Here is a 16,745-nt window from a genome sequence, read left to right on the forward strand (position 1 = left end):
GGCATACAATCTCTTACCCTCATCACTGTTTCCTCACCAGACCACATAGTTTGCTTCTTCTGTCAAACCACCCACTAAGCCAGCTCCATACTGTCCTAATGCCAACTGTAGGCCCTCAACTTGTCATTTAAGAGTTGGGAAATATCACATACAGGCAAACAATTATGGTTCACATGTGGAATGAACTTCCTGAGGAAGTAGTGGATGTAGGTACAATTGCAACATTTAAAAGATATTTGGATGGATACATGAAAGGAAAGTTTGGAGGGATATGGGCCAGGAGTAGGCAGATGGGACTAGCTTAGTTTGGGATTATGATTGGCATGGACTGGTTCGACCAAAGGGTTTGTTTCCATTCGGCATGACTCTATGACCTTCAGCTTTTATGTACAGACCAGAATAAAGAACAAAGGCAAAACCAACAGAAGTTGAGGTTCACTTGATAATGCAATCCAGATTTCAGCATCACGATCAATGACCATATTACAGTCAACAATGCACTCAGTCCTCTTCTATAGGAAGCAGGTATCAATGAGGTTTATTCTAATTTGTAACACCCAAAACAGCTGAGCTTTTTCGTGGACAACTACAGCTTCCTTAACCTCTGTCATCAGTCTCCTCCTCAGGAGACTGCTCCTATTCCCCATTTCTTCAGCATCCAGTATGTTGCCTCAGTCCAAGCAGCAGAACCACATCTCCAACATCTCTATATTCTGCTCCACAATGGTCTTGGTCAAGGCATGTAGCATTACATCTGAGCCCCACATTAGACAGAGGGTTGTATAGTGATGCCATGCACCATAGTTGCAGTGGTTATGCTCATAGTCTTGTATCAACAGTCCAGGGAGGGTAATAGTTTGTCCTGTAGACTCAGGGAATCATGTGTCGTCAACCGGGGAGCTGCAAAGGCAGCAGTCAGGTATCTGCTCCATCATGTCTAGTGGCTGCTCACTGATGTTGGTCAGAGTTCTTAGCAAATACATACTCCATCATTCAATGGGGTGTAAGAGAGGGCTATAGGGATAGCAGGGGTGATCAGTGCCAAAGGGTGTCAGGGTTATGAGGGAGGAAACAGGCATTTGCAGAGTACAAGGGGACCATAAGACCATAAGACATAGGAGTGGAAGTAAGGCCATTCGGCCCATCGAGTCCACTCCGCCATTCAATCATGGCTGATGGGCATTTCAACTCCACTTACCCACATTCTCCCTGTAGCCCTTAATTCCTTGTGACATCAAGAATTTATCAATCTCTGCCTTGAAGACATTTAGCGTCCTGGCCTCCACTGCACTCTATGGCAATGAATACCACAGGCCCACCACTCTCTGGCTGAAGAAATGTCTCCGCATTTCTGTTCTGAATTTACCCCCTCTAATTCTAAGGCTGTGTCCACGGGTCCTAGTCTCCTCGCTTAACGGAAACAATAACTTACCGTCCACCCTCTCCAAGCCATGTATTATCTTGTAAGTTTCTATTAGATCTCCCCTTAATCTTCTAAACTCCAACAATGGGGAGTATGCGGAACAGCAAGGGAGGCCATAGGAGGATATGGTAATGGTGGTGAGCATCACCATGTGCTCCACTGAGTGAGCATGGAAGGACAGGGTGGGGATCATTAGGGCAAGATGCAATGTTCATTATGGTGGGTCTCCACTTGGGGGACAGACGGAAATGGCCTGTCAAGATAGGGCAAGGTAAAAGAGGACTGGGGGAGAGTATTTGGTCACCAGGAGGGGTCTGGTGCTAATAGTGTCCACTGCAGGCTGTGTTCCCCACCATCATTTTCCATTCTCTGCATGTGAAAGTGGTGGGGACACCATTTGGGTGGGTGGGATCAGTGCCAGTTTGCCGGGTGAAATGCAGGATCCACGTTTGCTGGATACACTGAAGGAACAAATAAATGAAGCAGTTGCTTGCAAACTCCAGCATCATTTAATCTTTTCATCTTCACTTTGCTATGTGTGCAGAGTGAAGGTGCCTCGGGGTCAGTTGCTGGTTAAACGTGATAGCTCACAAATTGAACATGAACGTCTTAATGATATTGACAGCAATGATGTTAAAAAAAAGTCTAGTGTTAGCCAAAGGTGAACCAATACTCATGCAACATCTAAGAGTGCCATGGGAACTGCATGTCACCTGTCATGTTACTGAGGCAGTGGTTAGCACTGAATGAAGGGAGAGTTTGAGTTTTTGACATGGATCTGGAATAGGAGGTGCTGGAGCAATAGGGGCACTCCATCCTTGATGTCACGTAGTGTCACTCACCGAGTTCCTGCACAAGCTGATTGTAAATGGAGAATGGAAATATGTCCCTCATTTTCAGGGTGCAGCAAGTCACACCCAATTCCAGTGAGGAAAGAATCTTGGACCTCGCAGGAGAAGACCAGGACTATCCTGTGGGGAAACTGAGACATCCGTGTCCTGCCAACCAAGGAATTTCCATTTCTCGTTCCATTACAACTCTCCCCTTAATGCCACCATCAGAGCCATTCATCGCATACCTCTTTAAACCATGTTGCCTTCTCACTCCTTTACCTTGTAGGTTCTAGTGGGATGTCCATTGTCATCACTGTCAAGAGAGCAGGCCTGTTAAGAAGGCCCTTGACTCCCTCTGAGGAGGAGAGTTCCATGGCTTCAGAGGATGAGCCAGCATGAAGAGTAGCCCCCTGCCGCATGCACCAATTCAAAATACTGAAACTTCGGTGGGAATGTTAGCAAGACTAGAGACAATCTGGGGAGCACATCACTGCAACATCTCCACAGCTGATGGAGAAAGAAATGCCGCAGGTCACTGGCACTCTGAGAAATGCTGGAAATCAGGTACCTGCTGAGCCCCTTGCAGGAGAGAACCATGTAGGCATTTTATATACATGCAGAAGCAGACACAGGAGCCAAGGGCAGGAATGTGGGAGGCAATGGGCCCCATTGTGCAGAGGCTACTGGGCTGCAGCTACAGTGTGGGGGTGCAGTTGGTTCAAGCATGAAATTGTCTTGCTGCCTCCATGGACAAGTTGGCCATTGCCATGTTGTTGATAATGATTTGATTTACTGCCACGTGTACCTAAGTACAGTGAAAAGCTTTGTTTGTGAGCAGTATAGGCAGATCATAGTAAACAATGACATACAGATCATAGGGTGAGAAAACTTGGAGAGAGTGAGGCTTAGAGGTGACACTGTGCAATACAAGAAGAACATTAACAAGATCAACATTATTTGAAGTTAGAGAGTCCATTTATCAGTCTAATAATAGCAGGGATGAAGCTGTTCTTGAACCTGCTGGTGCATGTGTTCAGGCTTCAGTATCTTTTGCCTGATGGAAGAGGTAGTAGGAGAACATTGCCGGGGTGAGATTGGGTTTTGCTGATGTTGACAGCCTTTCCATGGCAACAAGAGGAGTAAATGGAGTCCTTGGATGGGAGGTCGGCTTCCATGATAATCTGGACTGTGCACACCACCTTCTGTAGTTTCTTATAGTCCTGGGCAGAGCTGTTACCGTACCAGGCTGATATGCACTTCCCAATAGTGTATCTGTAAAAGTTGGCAATGGTCATTATGGACATGCTGAATTTCCTGAGCTGCCTGAGGAAGAAGAGGTGCTGTTGTGCCTTGTTGACGGTCGCATCTATGTGGGAAGTCCAGGACAGGCTGGCGGTTATCATCACTCTGAGGAACTTGACACTCTTGATCCTCTCACCTCCACCCCGTTGATGTAGATGGGGGTATGTCCGCCTCCTTTCTTTCTGAAGTCAGTGATCAGTTCTTTAGTTTTGCCGACATTGAGAGAGAGGTTGTTATCAATGGACAACGTCATTAAGCCCCCTATCTCCTTTCTATGTTCTGACTCAGCATTGTTTGCTATCCATCCTACCACAGTGGTGTTATGTGCAAACTTGTAGATGGCATCTGTTTAGAATTAGACAACACAGTTGTGGGTATACAGGGAGTACAGTAGGGGGCTGATGAAGCATTCTTGCGGGTCCATGTCTCAGGTCGCTACCCAACTTATCTACATGAGCATGCACCCACTGTCACGTTCACCACCCTTTCCTGGGCATAATGAGGTGACCATGCCAAGTGCCTCACAGTGCCAGAGACCCGGGTTCAATTCCCGCCTCAGGCGACTGACTGTGTGGAGTTTGCACATTCTCCCCGTGTCTGCGTGGGTTTCCTCCGGGTGCTCCGGTTTCCTCCCACAGTCCAAAGATGTGCAGGTCAGGTGAATTGGCCAGGCTAAATTGTCCGTAGTGTTAGTTAAGGGGTAAATGTAGGGTTATGGGTGGGTTGCGCTTCGGTGGGTCGGTGTGGAAGAGCCTGTTTCCACACTGTAAAGTAATCTAATCTAATCTAAACCATACACGGTATTAACCTGGAGGCCTGTCCTGAACATGTTCAACTTCTGCTGCCCTCTGGAAAAGCAAATTCAAAGTGTCACACCCTCTGAGTCAAGAAATTCCCCTTCAGTTTGGTCTTAAATGTGTTTTAAATAATTTTGAAATTACATCCTTGTTCTCAATTCACTAGCCAGGCAAAACATCCTAGCCACATCCACTCTGTCATTCCCGGTATGAAGTTTGTACATTTTAATGAGATCATCTCTCATTCTTTGGAACTTTAAGGAAAATATACAGCAGCAGAATGTCTCTAATTTACAGAAACAACAAAAAGCATAAGAGTGTTATAAAATAAGTTATGGCACTAGGGCACATAATGAGATATTAGTTTAGATGATCAAATGTTTGGTTAAGAAAACAAGATGGGTTTAAAGGAATCTCTCAAAGGAGAAAAGATAATTAGAAAGACGGGGGGATCTAGGGAGAATAGTCCGCAGCTAAGCCGCTAAAGGTACAGCCATCAATAGTGGTGCAGTTAAAATCGGGAATCATTAAGAAGTCAGAATTCAAACAGCACATGTACCTTAGGCGTTGTGGAACTGGAGGAGGATGTAGAGATAGGACAGGCAGAGTTCACAATGGGATTAAAAATGAAGATGGCAAAAGTGAGGACTGCAGATGCTGGAAATCAGAGTCCAAATTAGAGTAGTGCTGGAAAAGCACAGCAGGTCAGGCAGCATCCGAGGAGCAAAAGGAACACAGTACAGGCATGGCCATACTGGAAAGTTTTGAAAGTGGATTAAATGGAAAACAGTTAACTTTTGATGTTCAATTTACTACTGTTCACAAAGCCACTGTCAACAGATTCTTCCAAAAACAATGTGTGATTTCAGATGTAATGTTTCCTTGCTGACCAACTTACAAATTATTAAGCAATTAAGCAATTTGTACTTGCATAAATCTTGATAGGCTACATTTGGTAACTTATACTATTTCATTATTGTTAATAGGTTTTGCTTACACGATAAAAAGAGTACGTTCTCGGGAAAGCTGGTGTTGCTGCTCTATCTAATAACTATAGCTAAAGAAGCAAGAGGCAAAATGGCTCACATGGGAATTCAGATCATTGGGTTTTCTCTTGGCCTCCTTGGCCTATTTGGAACATTGATCACTACTATCCTACCACATTGGCACAGAAGAGCACATTTGGGTGCAGATATCATCATGGCGATTGAGTTCATGAAGGGACTGTGGATGGAGTGTGTCTGGCAAAGTACTGGCATCTACCAATGTCAAGTCCATCGTTCACAGCTGGCATTGCCTCCCGACCTGCAGGCAGCTCGTGCCATGATGGTAATTTCCTGTTTGCTTTCTGCTTTAGCCACTTGCATTTCTGTCATGGGTATGAAATGCACCATGTGCTTCAAGGAATCTTCATTCAAAAATAACATTGCCGTAGCTGGAGGAATATGTTATATCCTTGCTGGCATCATGTGTCTCATTCCAGTGTCATGGTCAACAAATGACTTAATTCGAGATTTCTACAACCCAATGATACCACCTGCAATCAAATATGAAATGGGAGAGGCTTTATACGTTGGCTTTGTGTCAATGAGCATGACACTCATTGGAGGGGCTCTCTTTTGTCTGTCCTGTCCTCAGCAAAGGCATAGTAGACCCTATGAACCACAAGCTTCATCTGAACAGACTGCGCCTGAGTACAGGCTACCGTTCGCTTCTAAGGGCAACCCAACTTCACAAACGTCAGCCTCACATGGCAATTACCGCTTACACAATTATGTCTGATTGTAGCAAAGAGGGACCTGAACTTAAAACACATACAGGAGGATTCTCGATCAATAAAAGAACCAAGTCACTTAGCAGTGAGTTTTGTGAAGAATTTATTCTGTGTTAAAAAATACACATTTCAGTATATCCATGTCTTTACTGTATACTATAAATTACTATTTTTGTGGGCAATGTGCTCATTTGGATCTTTGCATTTAAAAGCTGAAAATGAACTCTAAATTAGAGGGAATGATGTCTTATTTATTCCAGGCTACTGGGAAATGTGATTCGTTTTCAAAATCTGTATGTAAAAGTAAGTAAATGTTAATGTGGAGGTGAGGGGGAATGAGCGAAGGATGATGAAATGTGAAGGAAGGATGAGGTGAAGTGAGGAAAGCATGAGGGCAGGAGGATTGGTTTTACTGCTATAATTTAATCTTTGGCAACAATGCTGAAGCACACAGGTAGGCTTTCAACAAAATCTTCCTCAGAAACTGGAAACCTCCTCATCTCTTCCCGAGTTACCTCTACATTGATCCCTGAAACCCAACCACATTCCTCATTCCCAGTGTTGTCAAGGTGTTAACTTGTTGTGTCAAGTTTTGTCAAGGATCATCTCTCAAGTGATTCTGAAACTGTCAGTAAATGTCAGGGAGTTGGTGAAATGCACTGTCTTCCCTCTCTGCGGCCCTTATTATTGTATCTGGAAATTTAAGATTGAAAAATGAAAGAGGGCAGTTTGTTTCGCTGTGGACTAAGTTTGCATTTGACATCGTTGTTACATTTTGGGTTTAACTTTGTAAAATTTAAAAGATAAGTAAAGTACTAAGTCACTATGAACCACAATGAGGCACACCAGCTCCTGCATCAAGCAGGTGTAATACACTGTGGCCCTGCATCTCTATTTAATTTTCTTGGTTCTTAAAAAAATCTACCTTTTTTTTAGTTTGTAACCTGTAATTATTTCCCCTGTTTATCTTCAATCTGAAAGTAACCAGAAGGCATTTGATTCAGTGCCACATGGCAGGTTGGTTAGCTCATTAGAAATGTTTGAGATTGATGGGTCCTTAGCAGCATGGATTAGAAATTGGACAAAGGATCAGAAATAGAGTGTAGGTACAGATGGGCATTTCTCAGATTGGTAGTGAGTTCAAAGTACTTTTCCCCGGGCTTTGGGACCTTTGCATTCTCTATTTTATATAATTGATTTGGAGATGGGTGTTGAGAGCAAAATCTCTACATTTGCAGATGATATTAAGCTAGGGAGAGTAGTGATTTGTGAGGATGATGCTAAGTGACTTCAAAGGGACATTGACAAGTTGGCCAAATGGACAGACACCTGGCAGATGAATTTCAATGCAGAGAAATATGAGTTAATGCATTTTGTAGGAGAAACATGGGAAACAATACAGACTCAATGGTACAACTTTGTGGGAAATACAGGAACAGAGGGATCTCGGGGTTCACGTACATTATTCTCTGAAGGTGGCCAGACAAGTTGAAACAGTTGTTGAGAAAGCTTATAGAATCCTTGGGTTTATTAACAGAGGCATAGAGTTTAAAAGCAAGGAAGTGATGCTACACCTCTACAAATCATTGCTAAGACCACATTTGGAGTATTCTGTTTAGTTCTGGTGACCTTATTTAAGGAAGGATGCTAAAGGGTTGGATAGGGTTTAAAGGAGATTTACTAGACTGATACCAGGAATGAAGGATTTTAGATGCAAGGAATGATTAGAGAGATTAGGCTTGTTCTCCTTAGAGCAGAGATGGCCTGACAGAGGTGTTCAAAATTATTCATAATTTTGACAGGGTAAAGAAGGATATTTAATTTCACGAGTTGGTATGTCTGTAATTGGGGGTCACAATTTCAAGATTGCCAGCAAATGAACTAGAAGTGAGGTGAGAAGAAACTTCTTTATTCAGAGAGTTGTTAGGATTTGGCATGTGCTGTCTGGGAGAATGGTGCAAGTGGATTTCATAGGGCATTTCAAAAGACAGTTGAAAGTGATGAAGTTAGAGGACTACGGAGATGGGGCTGGAGAGTGGGACTAGCTGGGTAGCTCTTTGGTAGCCAGTACAGACACAATCGGTCAAATGGCCTCCTTCTGTACTGAAAAATTCGATGAATGGATAGTCAACTTAGTAACTATCACCAACCAAGGAACTTAATTTGCCTGTGATGTCACTCATTTGAGCTCAGCCCTTGTCCATGGCTTCAAGTTATTCTGTTTTAAATAAAAACTTGATAAATTTAGAGCCAAAAAAAAGCAAGCAGAAAACACCTGAATTGGCACATTGCCTCCAAATTCCCTGAGCGATATACTCACTCAGGCTGTGTCTTAGTTCGGATGTGATCTCTGAGTATTCTCTACCTCAAAATTATAACTGGTAACTACAATTGAAATAGGATTCAAACTTGCATAGAGGTGAAGTTTTAGACTTGAAATTGACAGTGATTGTGCTGTTTGTCTATTTAATGACCCACTTTGTAATCTGTATCAGGCCCACATTGCATCTTAGTATGTACTCCAGATATCTGAATCAATCTGCCACCATGGTGTAAATATTTCCTCTAGCAGGGTATTTGTACCTGATGTGATAGTATTATATTTATGGCAAATCCTGTATCATAAGCATTAGATGGGGATAACATGTTATTGAAAAATATTGGGGCTGCGTTTGATTCATGTGGTGCAAGTTGTAAGAGTTGTACATATTTTAATATTATTTGTTTTTGAGTCCCGGTTTTTGTACTTTTAATTTGTGGCCTTTGGAGATTCTGTGTGACTGAAGGGCTTTAATCATTAGATTGTAAGTATTTCTGTAGCCATGGCAATTTCTATTAAAGTAGTTTGACAGAGATAATCTCCAAGAACAAATTGTTTTTTTTGTTTACATTGGGAGAGTTCATAAGCAACATTAGCAAAGAGATAGAAGGGGCCATTAACAGTGCCAGCAAGCAGAATTGTATTTTATTCATTCATGAACATAGGCATTGCTAGCTAGGGTACTGTCAGACAGAGAAGAGAGCCATGCAGGGAATATCCACAGTGCACCTCACTTGCAAAGCATTTATCAGCCTTGGACAATATTGAGAGTGACAAATCCTCTGTGGATGTCACCCAGAGCAATGCCTGAGGATAGTCCAGCTACTCAGTGGAGGACAAACAAGTGTGGAAATTCAATAGTGGGTTGTGAATTTGTTAATGAGGAGTCAGGCAGGCACTTCTGAGCAATAGATGTGACTCCAGAATGGTATATGGCCTTCCAGGTGCCAAAGATAAGGATGTCATGAAATGGTTGCAACACATTCTGAAATGGGTGGGTGAACAGACAGAATTCGTGAACTCTGTTGTGTCAAATGGCATAGGAAGAAACAGAAATAAAGTTCCCGTTTGGTATGCTTTCCTTTATTGGTCAAAGTATTGAGTTGGGAGATCATGTTGCGGCTGTACAGGACATTGGTTAGGCCACTTTTGGAATATTGCGTGCAATTTCTGATGATGTGAAACTTGGAAGAGTTCAGAAAAGATTTACAAGGATACTGCCAGGGTTAGAGGATTTGAGCTATAGGAAGAGGTTGAATAGGCTGGGGCTGTTTTTCCTGAAGCGTCGGAGGCTGAGGGGTGACCTTATAAAGGTTTATAAAATCATGAGGGGCATGGATAGGATAAATAGACAAAGTCTCTTCGCTGCAGTGGGGAAGTCCAGAACTAGAGGGCATAGGTTTAGGATGAGAGGGGAAAGATATAAAAGAGACCTAAGGGGCAACTTTTTCATGCAGAATTTGGTACATGTATGGAATGATCTGCCAGAGGAAGTGATGGAGGCTAGTACAATTGCAACATTTAAAAGGTATCTGGATGGGTACATGAATAGGAAGGGTTTGAAGGGATATGGATCTGGTACTGGCAGGTGGGACTAGATTGGGTTGGGATGACTAGTTGGAATGGACGGATTGGACCGAAGGGTCTGTTTTCATGGTGCACATTTCTATGACTCTATAATTCTATGTCAGGGAGTTAGATCAGAAACCAAAAAGCAGGAATTCAAAAGTACTAATCTCCAGATTACTTCAAAGGCCATGTAGTCGTGAGTATTAAGATAAAAAAAAGCTGGTAACTGTGTGGATCAAGAGATGTTTCAGGAGGGAAGGTTTCAGGAGGGACTGGGGGAGGTGGGACCTGTGCAAGTTGTAGAGGTTACATCTGAACAGAAACAGCATCACTATTGTCACAGGGAGGTTTGCCGTAATGGATTTAAACTGGATTGGTTGGTGGATGGCATCATAACAAATAGTTCAGAGGGAAGAGAGGCTGAGATGGAAATGCAAACATAAGAGTCTGGGATGCAGTGGAAACATAGGCTAGATAAAAAAAGATGAGCATTTAGCATGGCCTAATAGTAGGGAATCTTAACTACCCAAATTATAACTGGGATAGTTTTAGTGTGCAAGGTACAATATTCTTGAATTGTACCCAGGAGAAATTTAATAAATGAGTAAGTAGAAAATCTAACAAAGGCGTGTGCAAATTTGGATTTAATATTTGAAAATAAGTCCAGGTAGATGGGAGGCATATTGGTAGGGAAGCATTTTGGAGGTAGTGATCATAACACAGTTAGACTTAGGATGGTTATGGAAACGGATAAGGATGGGCTAGGAATGAAAGTTCTAAACTGGGGAAAGGCTAATTTTACTAAAATGACACATGATTTGGCCCAGCGGAATAGGAACAGTTTCTTGCAGTTAAACCTGTATCAAGCTATGGGGAACAGTCATGGCAAAAGTAGTGAGAGTACTGGGTAAATATGTTCCTGTAAAGACAAGGTATGGGAGCAGGACTGGAGAACCCTGGGGACATAAACTTTAGGATTAGGAAAAGAAAGACGTTTACGGCAGATACTGAAGGCTCGATATGGCAGAGTGCCCAGAGGAAAATAAAAACATGAGCGGGTCAACTTAAAAAACAAGGAGATTGTATGAGAAAACATTAGCAGGTAAAATCAAGGAATAAAATGTCTTTTTTAATGTATATAAAGAGCAAGAAAATAACTAGGGAAAGAATAGGGCCCATTACGGACCATAGAGATAAATCTGCATGTGGACATACAAGACATGGGCATATATAGGGTGGATAGGAAGACACTGCTTTCATTCATAGCGGGATTAATAACCTACAGGAATGGATTTAAGTATATAAAAAGAGGCTAAGAGGAGAGTTGAGAATATTTTACACTCAGAGGGTGGTGGATGTCTGCAATTCACTGCCTGAAAGGATGGTAAAATCAGAATCACACATAACATTTAAGCAGTATTTAGATATTCATTTCTGTTGCCATAGTATCCATAGCTAAGGGCTAAAAGCTGGAAAATGAGATTATTGTCGTCAGAAAATTATTGACTGACACAGACATCATGTGCCGAATGGCCTTCTTCTGGGTTATGGACATTCCTGATTCTATAAAGTTATCGGATTCTTAAGATGGAGATTTGAAGCCACAATTAAATTAAGCCCATCAAGATGACAGTGAATAAGATTCTCACTGGCATGAGTTATGGAAAGGGGTTATTTTGGGATCCAAAAAGGAGTGTTTTGGGGATTCATAGAATTATATTTTTACCATTCAAAATCTTTAAACTTATGTTATATGTAAATAGTTCAGTTTATTCTACTTTATCTTAACTTTCTTTGTACCATAAACTGCTGTTTTATTGTTAAAACCAAATTTGCAGCACTGTGTGCTTATGTTTCAATGAAAGACCACCTTATTAAAACTAAAAAGAATCCATCAAACCAGATTTCAGTCTGAATTTGATTTATCCAGTAATAACATCAGCTGGGATCATAATGACATACATACACAATTTACAATCACAGGCACTTACTTCAGTATCTGGGCTAATGTTAAGATATTCAGTTACAAATGGTAGCAGGCTCCCATCAGCATGTCATGATTGAAGTGGCCCCAGTTAAGATGGAATCTGAGACCTTTATACCATCAGGTCACATGCTGTGATACAGTGACCATATGAGCCTGTCTCTTAAAAGATATATTGCATACTAGCTGTGAGACATGTAACAACACAATGCCAGTCTAATCTATAGTTGTCCATTTTATAAAAGAAATGTTGTCAGCAACAAAATGTTGCCCCTCCAAACACTGGAACCAAGATCTCAGGAAATCAAGAAGAACAGTTACAACAATAGAGAGCTTAGCAATTGTCTATTCAAATTTGACCCATTTGCATTGCCTTTGGATGTTTTTCAATAGAACAGTCCCAAACCTCTGTTTAGGACTGAACTGCACAATATGTCAGCTGTACTATCACCTGCCCAATATATTCTGCAGTTTTTTCAAGGAAGTTGTTTTTATAAATTGAATAATATTGAATACTTGATGGAACAGTTGATTTATTTATAGATTTGTATAGAAAGGTAAACTTACATATAATAATAATGGAAGATAATAGAAAATTGCATTGCATCTAAGCTTAGACTGGATATAGTACTGGATAGAAATGTAAGTGGGTGCTTTATTTCACACAAGGTTGAAGAGTAGATAGTTACATAAAACTGGATTAAAGAGTGGACATATTAATTGTAATGGTCAATAGTATTCAGCAATGTGCTATGAACTTTATTTCAACTTCACTCCTCTAAAAGAGATTAGCGGAATTGATTGCAAAGTATTTCAGATTAACCGATCAGTATGTTGAGAGCAATAATAAAGCACTCAGAAATTAAAATGCTCTTCAGTTCAAATTGTGACAAGCAATGTTGTTAGCAGCTACTAATCAATACCAGCACTTAACTACAATTAAAAAAGAATAAATTGACTGCATTTTTAAAATCAATTGTGCGTATTTTGTAAAAATATTGCAAATAAATGAAATTGACTAAAACTGCGCAATAGGCAAAGTTGTCATCCTTGCAATTATGAATAAAGATCATTTCAGGTCATAATTTGTTAAATATCCTGATATCGCTACACATTCCTCTTCACAAGTTCTTTTCTCTGCCTTGTGTTCATACTGGTTTATTTGTTGAAATCTGCAGTTGCCTATAACCATAACTGAATAGGGCGTTTCCATGTTGCTAGGGTAATCACTAATGATAGAACAAGTAGCAATGTTGAATTTTAAGGAGAGCATCTGAATATATTGGCAATTAGTTGCTTGGCAGATGTGACATTATTTGAGATTATTTAATGTGACATAAAAACTATAAGCTGCTGAATATTGAACCAGACAGCTTCTGTCATGAGGATGGAGAAAAAATTGATATATTCAGTGTGTGTTCTGAAGCACCATAAAATGATTTTTCTGGATATAGGTTTGCTCGCTGAGCTGGAAGGTTCATTTTCAAACGTTTCATCACCATACTAGGTAACATCTTCAGTGAGCTTCCGGACAAAGCACTGCTGGTGTTTCCTGCTTTCTATTTAAATGTATATTTATATTTGTACCCAAGGAAACCCAAACATATAAATAGAAAGAAGGAAACACCAGCAGTCCTTTGTCCAGAGGCTCACTGAAGACGTTACCCCATAATGGTGACAAAACATCTGAAAATTAAGCTTCCAGCTCAGCGGACAACCCTACATCCAGAACCTTAACATGATTTTTCTCTTCTGGTATCTGATTGACCTGTGTCTTTCCAGAGTTTGCTCTTCTTTCAAATTTACAGCAATTTCAGTTTTTCCTTTAAAATCGTACATGTGCAGGAGCATTTTTTGGGGATGCATTTTCTTTTCTGCATGAGGTAATATGTGGTAGTTTACTTGTCTGCATTTACCTCTTGCAGCTTTTTCAGACATGAGCACCAATAAATCAATAAGTGACTTAAACATCATGTAACACCACGAGAATGCATGATGCGTGACCATAAGTTGTGAAACATTTTTCACAAAAACCTGACGGCAAAATTGCCCTTGTGCACTTGTTGCTTGTTTTGTCAATCTGGGATATTTTGCAAACTCCGTGCATGTCAGCAATGCATTTTCGGCAATCAGTACAACTTCAGCTCTAGACTGATTCAGGATTTGAGCAAAGTGTCTCTTTCTGTCTCTTTATAAAACCACCCACCTCAATGGCTCCCTAAACATAAGAATTTCTACAGCCAAAGTTTGTAATCTTCAAGCCATGGGTACTGAATGAATCTCTGTCTCTTCATCCACATAGACACACATCAGGGAATGAGGTTGAAACGTACTCTTCGTGTTCAAGGTTAGAGACATAAGCATTTTAACTTTAATTTCTGGCAGAAACAGTCCACAACCATAGCTAAAATTAAGCTGAGGACTTATTGCCAGTGTGGCTCTGCCATCATATTAACCGCTAACTCATGTCTTGACATGTTATTTCAACAGGGTCAGGAGCCTCATCAATCAATGTTAATCAAAGTCCTATGATCAAATAATTCAGCGTCTATTAATATGAACCTAAAGCAAACTACCCATCTTTACTTCGATATGGCGTAGCGATAGACTGCACAAACATCAGCATGGCAATCGCAGATAGCAATAGCTTGAATAAATGCCTGAGCAAAATCCATCCCCGGTAGTTTTTGACTGCCTGAATAACATCTCCAGAAACACAGAGGAAACTCAGGACCACAGTATATACTGTAAAAAAAATCATTATGCTGATTCCAGATACTGAAAAAAATTGGGTTTAAAATTCAACGCAAGAGTCAAATGACTGAGCAAAAAAGTGAGTGATTTTATGTACCAGTGGATGAGTTAGAAGACATTGAAACTGCAGGTGGTGCCATAAAACTATAAAGAGTGTTTTGCAGAAGTTTATGGCTGTGAAGGATGCATTATTGTTATGGCAAGTATTTAAAATTTTATTTATCTTTTTGTTTGAAGTATCTCTTGTATATTTAATTTGTGTAGATTTTGATTCATGCTAAATTAAATATTTCAAAAAAGTTGGTAATTTCTTCAATTTGGGGTTATTTGGTAAATCATTATATATTATTGCCAATTTTGCTTTCTGGATTGTAACAACAGCTATAAATAGAATTTTGTAAAACGAAGAATGATTTTACACTATAGAATAACTTAATATAAATAATATAAAATATAAAATAAAATATATAATATAATATAAAATCATATTAAGCAACCAAATGCTGATTTCATCAACAGTGAGTTTTTTTATGTCTGTGCATTAATGAATTACAACATTCTGTAAAGCTTATAATGCAAACTAGTCACGTGCACTGGCAATTAAATAAAATTGAGCTTGTTTAACATATGACACTTTTAGATCTGAATCTCACAGGTTCTCTTTGCTCGTTTTAGAGACAGACATACATCAAGACATTGATATCTTATGAACACCAGTTTCAAATTTTGGTTTTCATGTCAATTGATATCTAAATCTGAAGGTTGACATTGTTTGACCTAATTTTTGACCTGAATTTTCTGGTTCAAATACTGCTATTCAATCAACTTCATCTGACAATGCAGCATTTATCATTTAAAATTAAAACATTTAAGTGCTGGAAGTACACAGCATGGGTGATGGTTTCTGTGGAGGAAGAAAAAGAGTTAATATTTCAGATCAAATTTCCTCAGAATTTGCCAAGGTTAGAGATGTAACAGTTTGTAAGTACAGAGGCATGCAGTGCGTAACAAAAAGTTGAGGTGCTATTCCTTGTGCTTATGTTGAGGTCCATTGAGCTAGATAGAAAACTGAGCAGAAAGGTCAAAATAGGAATGACAAGGGAATTAAAATGATAGCTGGCCTGAAGCTCCAGGTCACATTTTCAAGCTAAATAAAGGGACTGTGCAACACTGTCACCCAAATGACATTTGAACACCTCAGTTTAGAGCTGATTACATTGTCAGCAATAGATACAGTCAACTAAATTGAAAGAAGTACAAATAAATCTTTGCTTCACTTCAAACGATCCAGGCCAGAATGGCAGGTCCTTTAGTGAACCTGTTGAGTTTTATTTAGAACAGTCCAGGAGCTATCATGATTGTGTTTGCATTTGGCTGTCCCCCAAGTTAGCAGACTTTACCAGGGTGCTGTTCCACATCAAATATCAAGTTTTTGTACCTATTTCAAGGTACTTGACCAACCAACCATATCTGAAGTATACATGAGAGTTAGATATTCATATACCCAGATTTGCAGTGAAGTTATAACTGAGTTGAGTCACTTGTTGCAGAAGGGAATCAAATGGTAAGTCAGCCACATTGCAACTGTAGTGACAATGAAGGTGATAGCTGTAGAGTCTTTGCAGAGACCAACAAGGATATCGATAGCATCAGGCATTCTGCAGGACATTCAACAACAATGCAATCTGCAGAATGCCCACGCCATTAACAGCATCATTACTGACAGCAATAGATTTTTGATGAATAGTTTAAGGATATCAATAGAAGAAGCAAAGGGTTTGGTGGATACAGCACTTTTGTCATCTGCAACAAGCATTTAACAAATTTTAGCAGGAGGTGCCTTCTGTTTAATAGCCCCCATATCAACTCCTTCGCGCATCTATCCCTTTGCCCCTGACAGATGCCATCTTCTCTAAACTACAAAGTGAAATGGTCTTCTTAGTGTGCACGTGTTGAACATAAATCTAACTGAGGGGAATACTATCAGAT

General features: G+C 40.3%; 1 protein-coding gene across 1 annotated transcript; it reads left to right on the top strand.

Moving 5' to 3' along the window:
- Positions 1-5,363: 5,363 nt before the first annotated feature.
- Positions 5,364-6,398, top strand: LOC122555573 (claudin-14-like). Its single transcript, XM_043701597.1, has one exon. It carries the CDS (start codon positions 5,433-5,435, stop codon positions 6,135-6,137), a length of 705 nt encoding a protein of 234 aa, XP_043557532.1. The 5' UTR covers positions 5,364-5,432; the 3' UTR covers positions 6,138-6,398.
- Positions 6,399-16,745: the final 10,347 nt, after the last annotated feature.

Source organism: Chiloscyllium plagiosum, chromosome 12 (genome assembly GCF_004010195.1).
Source record: "Chiloscyllium plagiosum isolate BGI_BamShark_2017 chromosome 12, ASM401019v2, whole genome shotgun sequence".
Lineage (NCBI taxonomy): Eukaryota > Metazoa > Chordata > Chondrichthyes > Orectolobiformes > Hemiscylliidae > Chiloscyllium > Chiloscyllium plagiosum.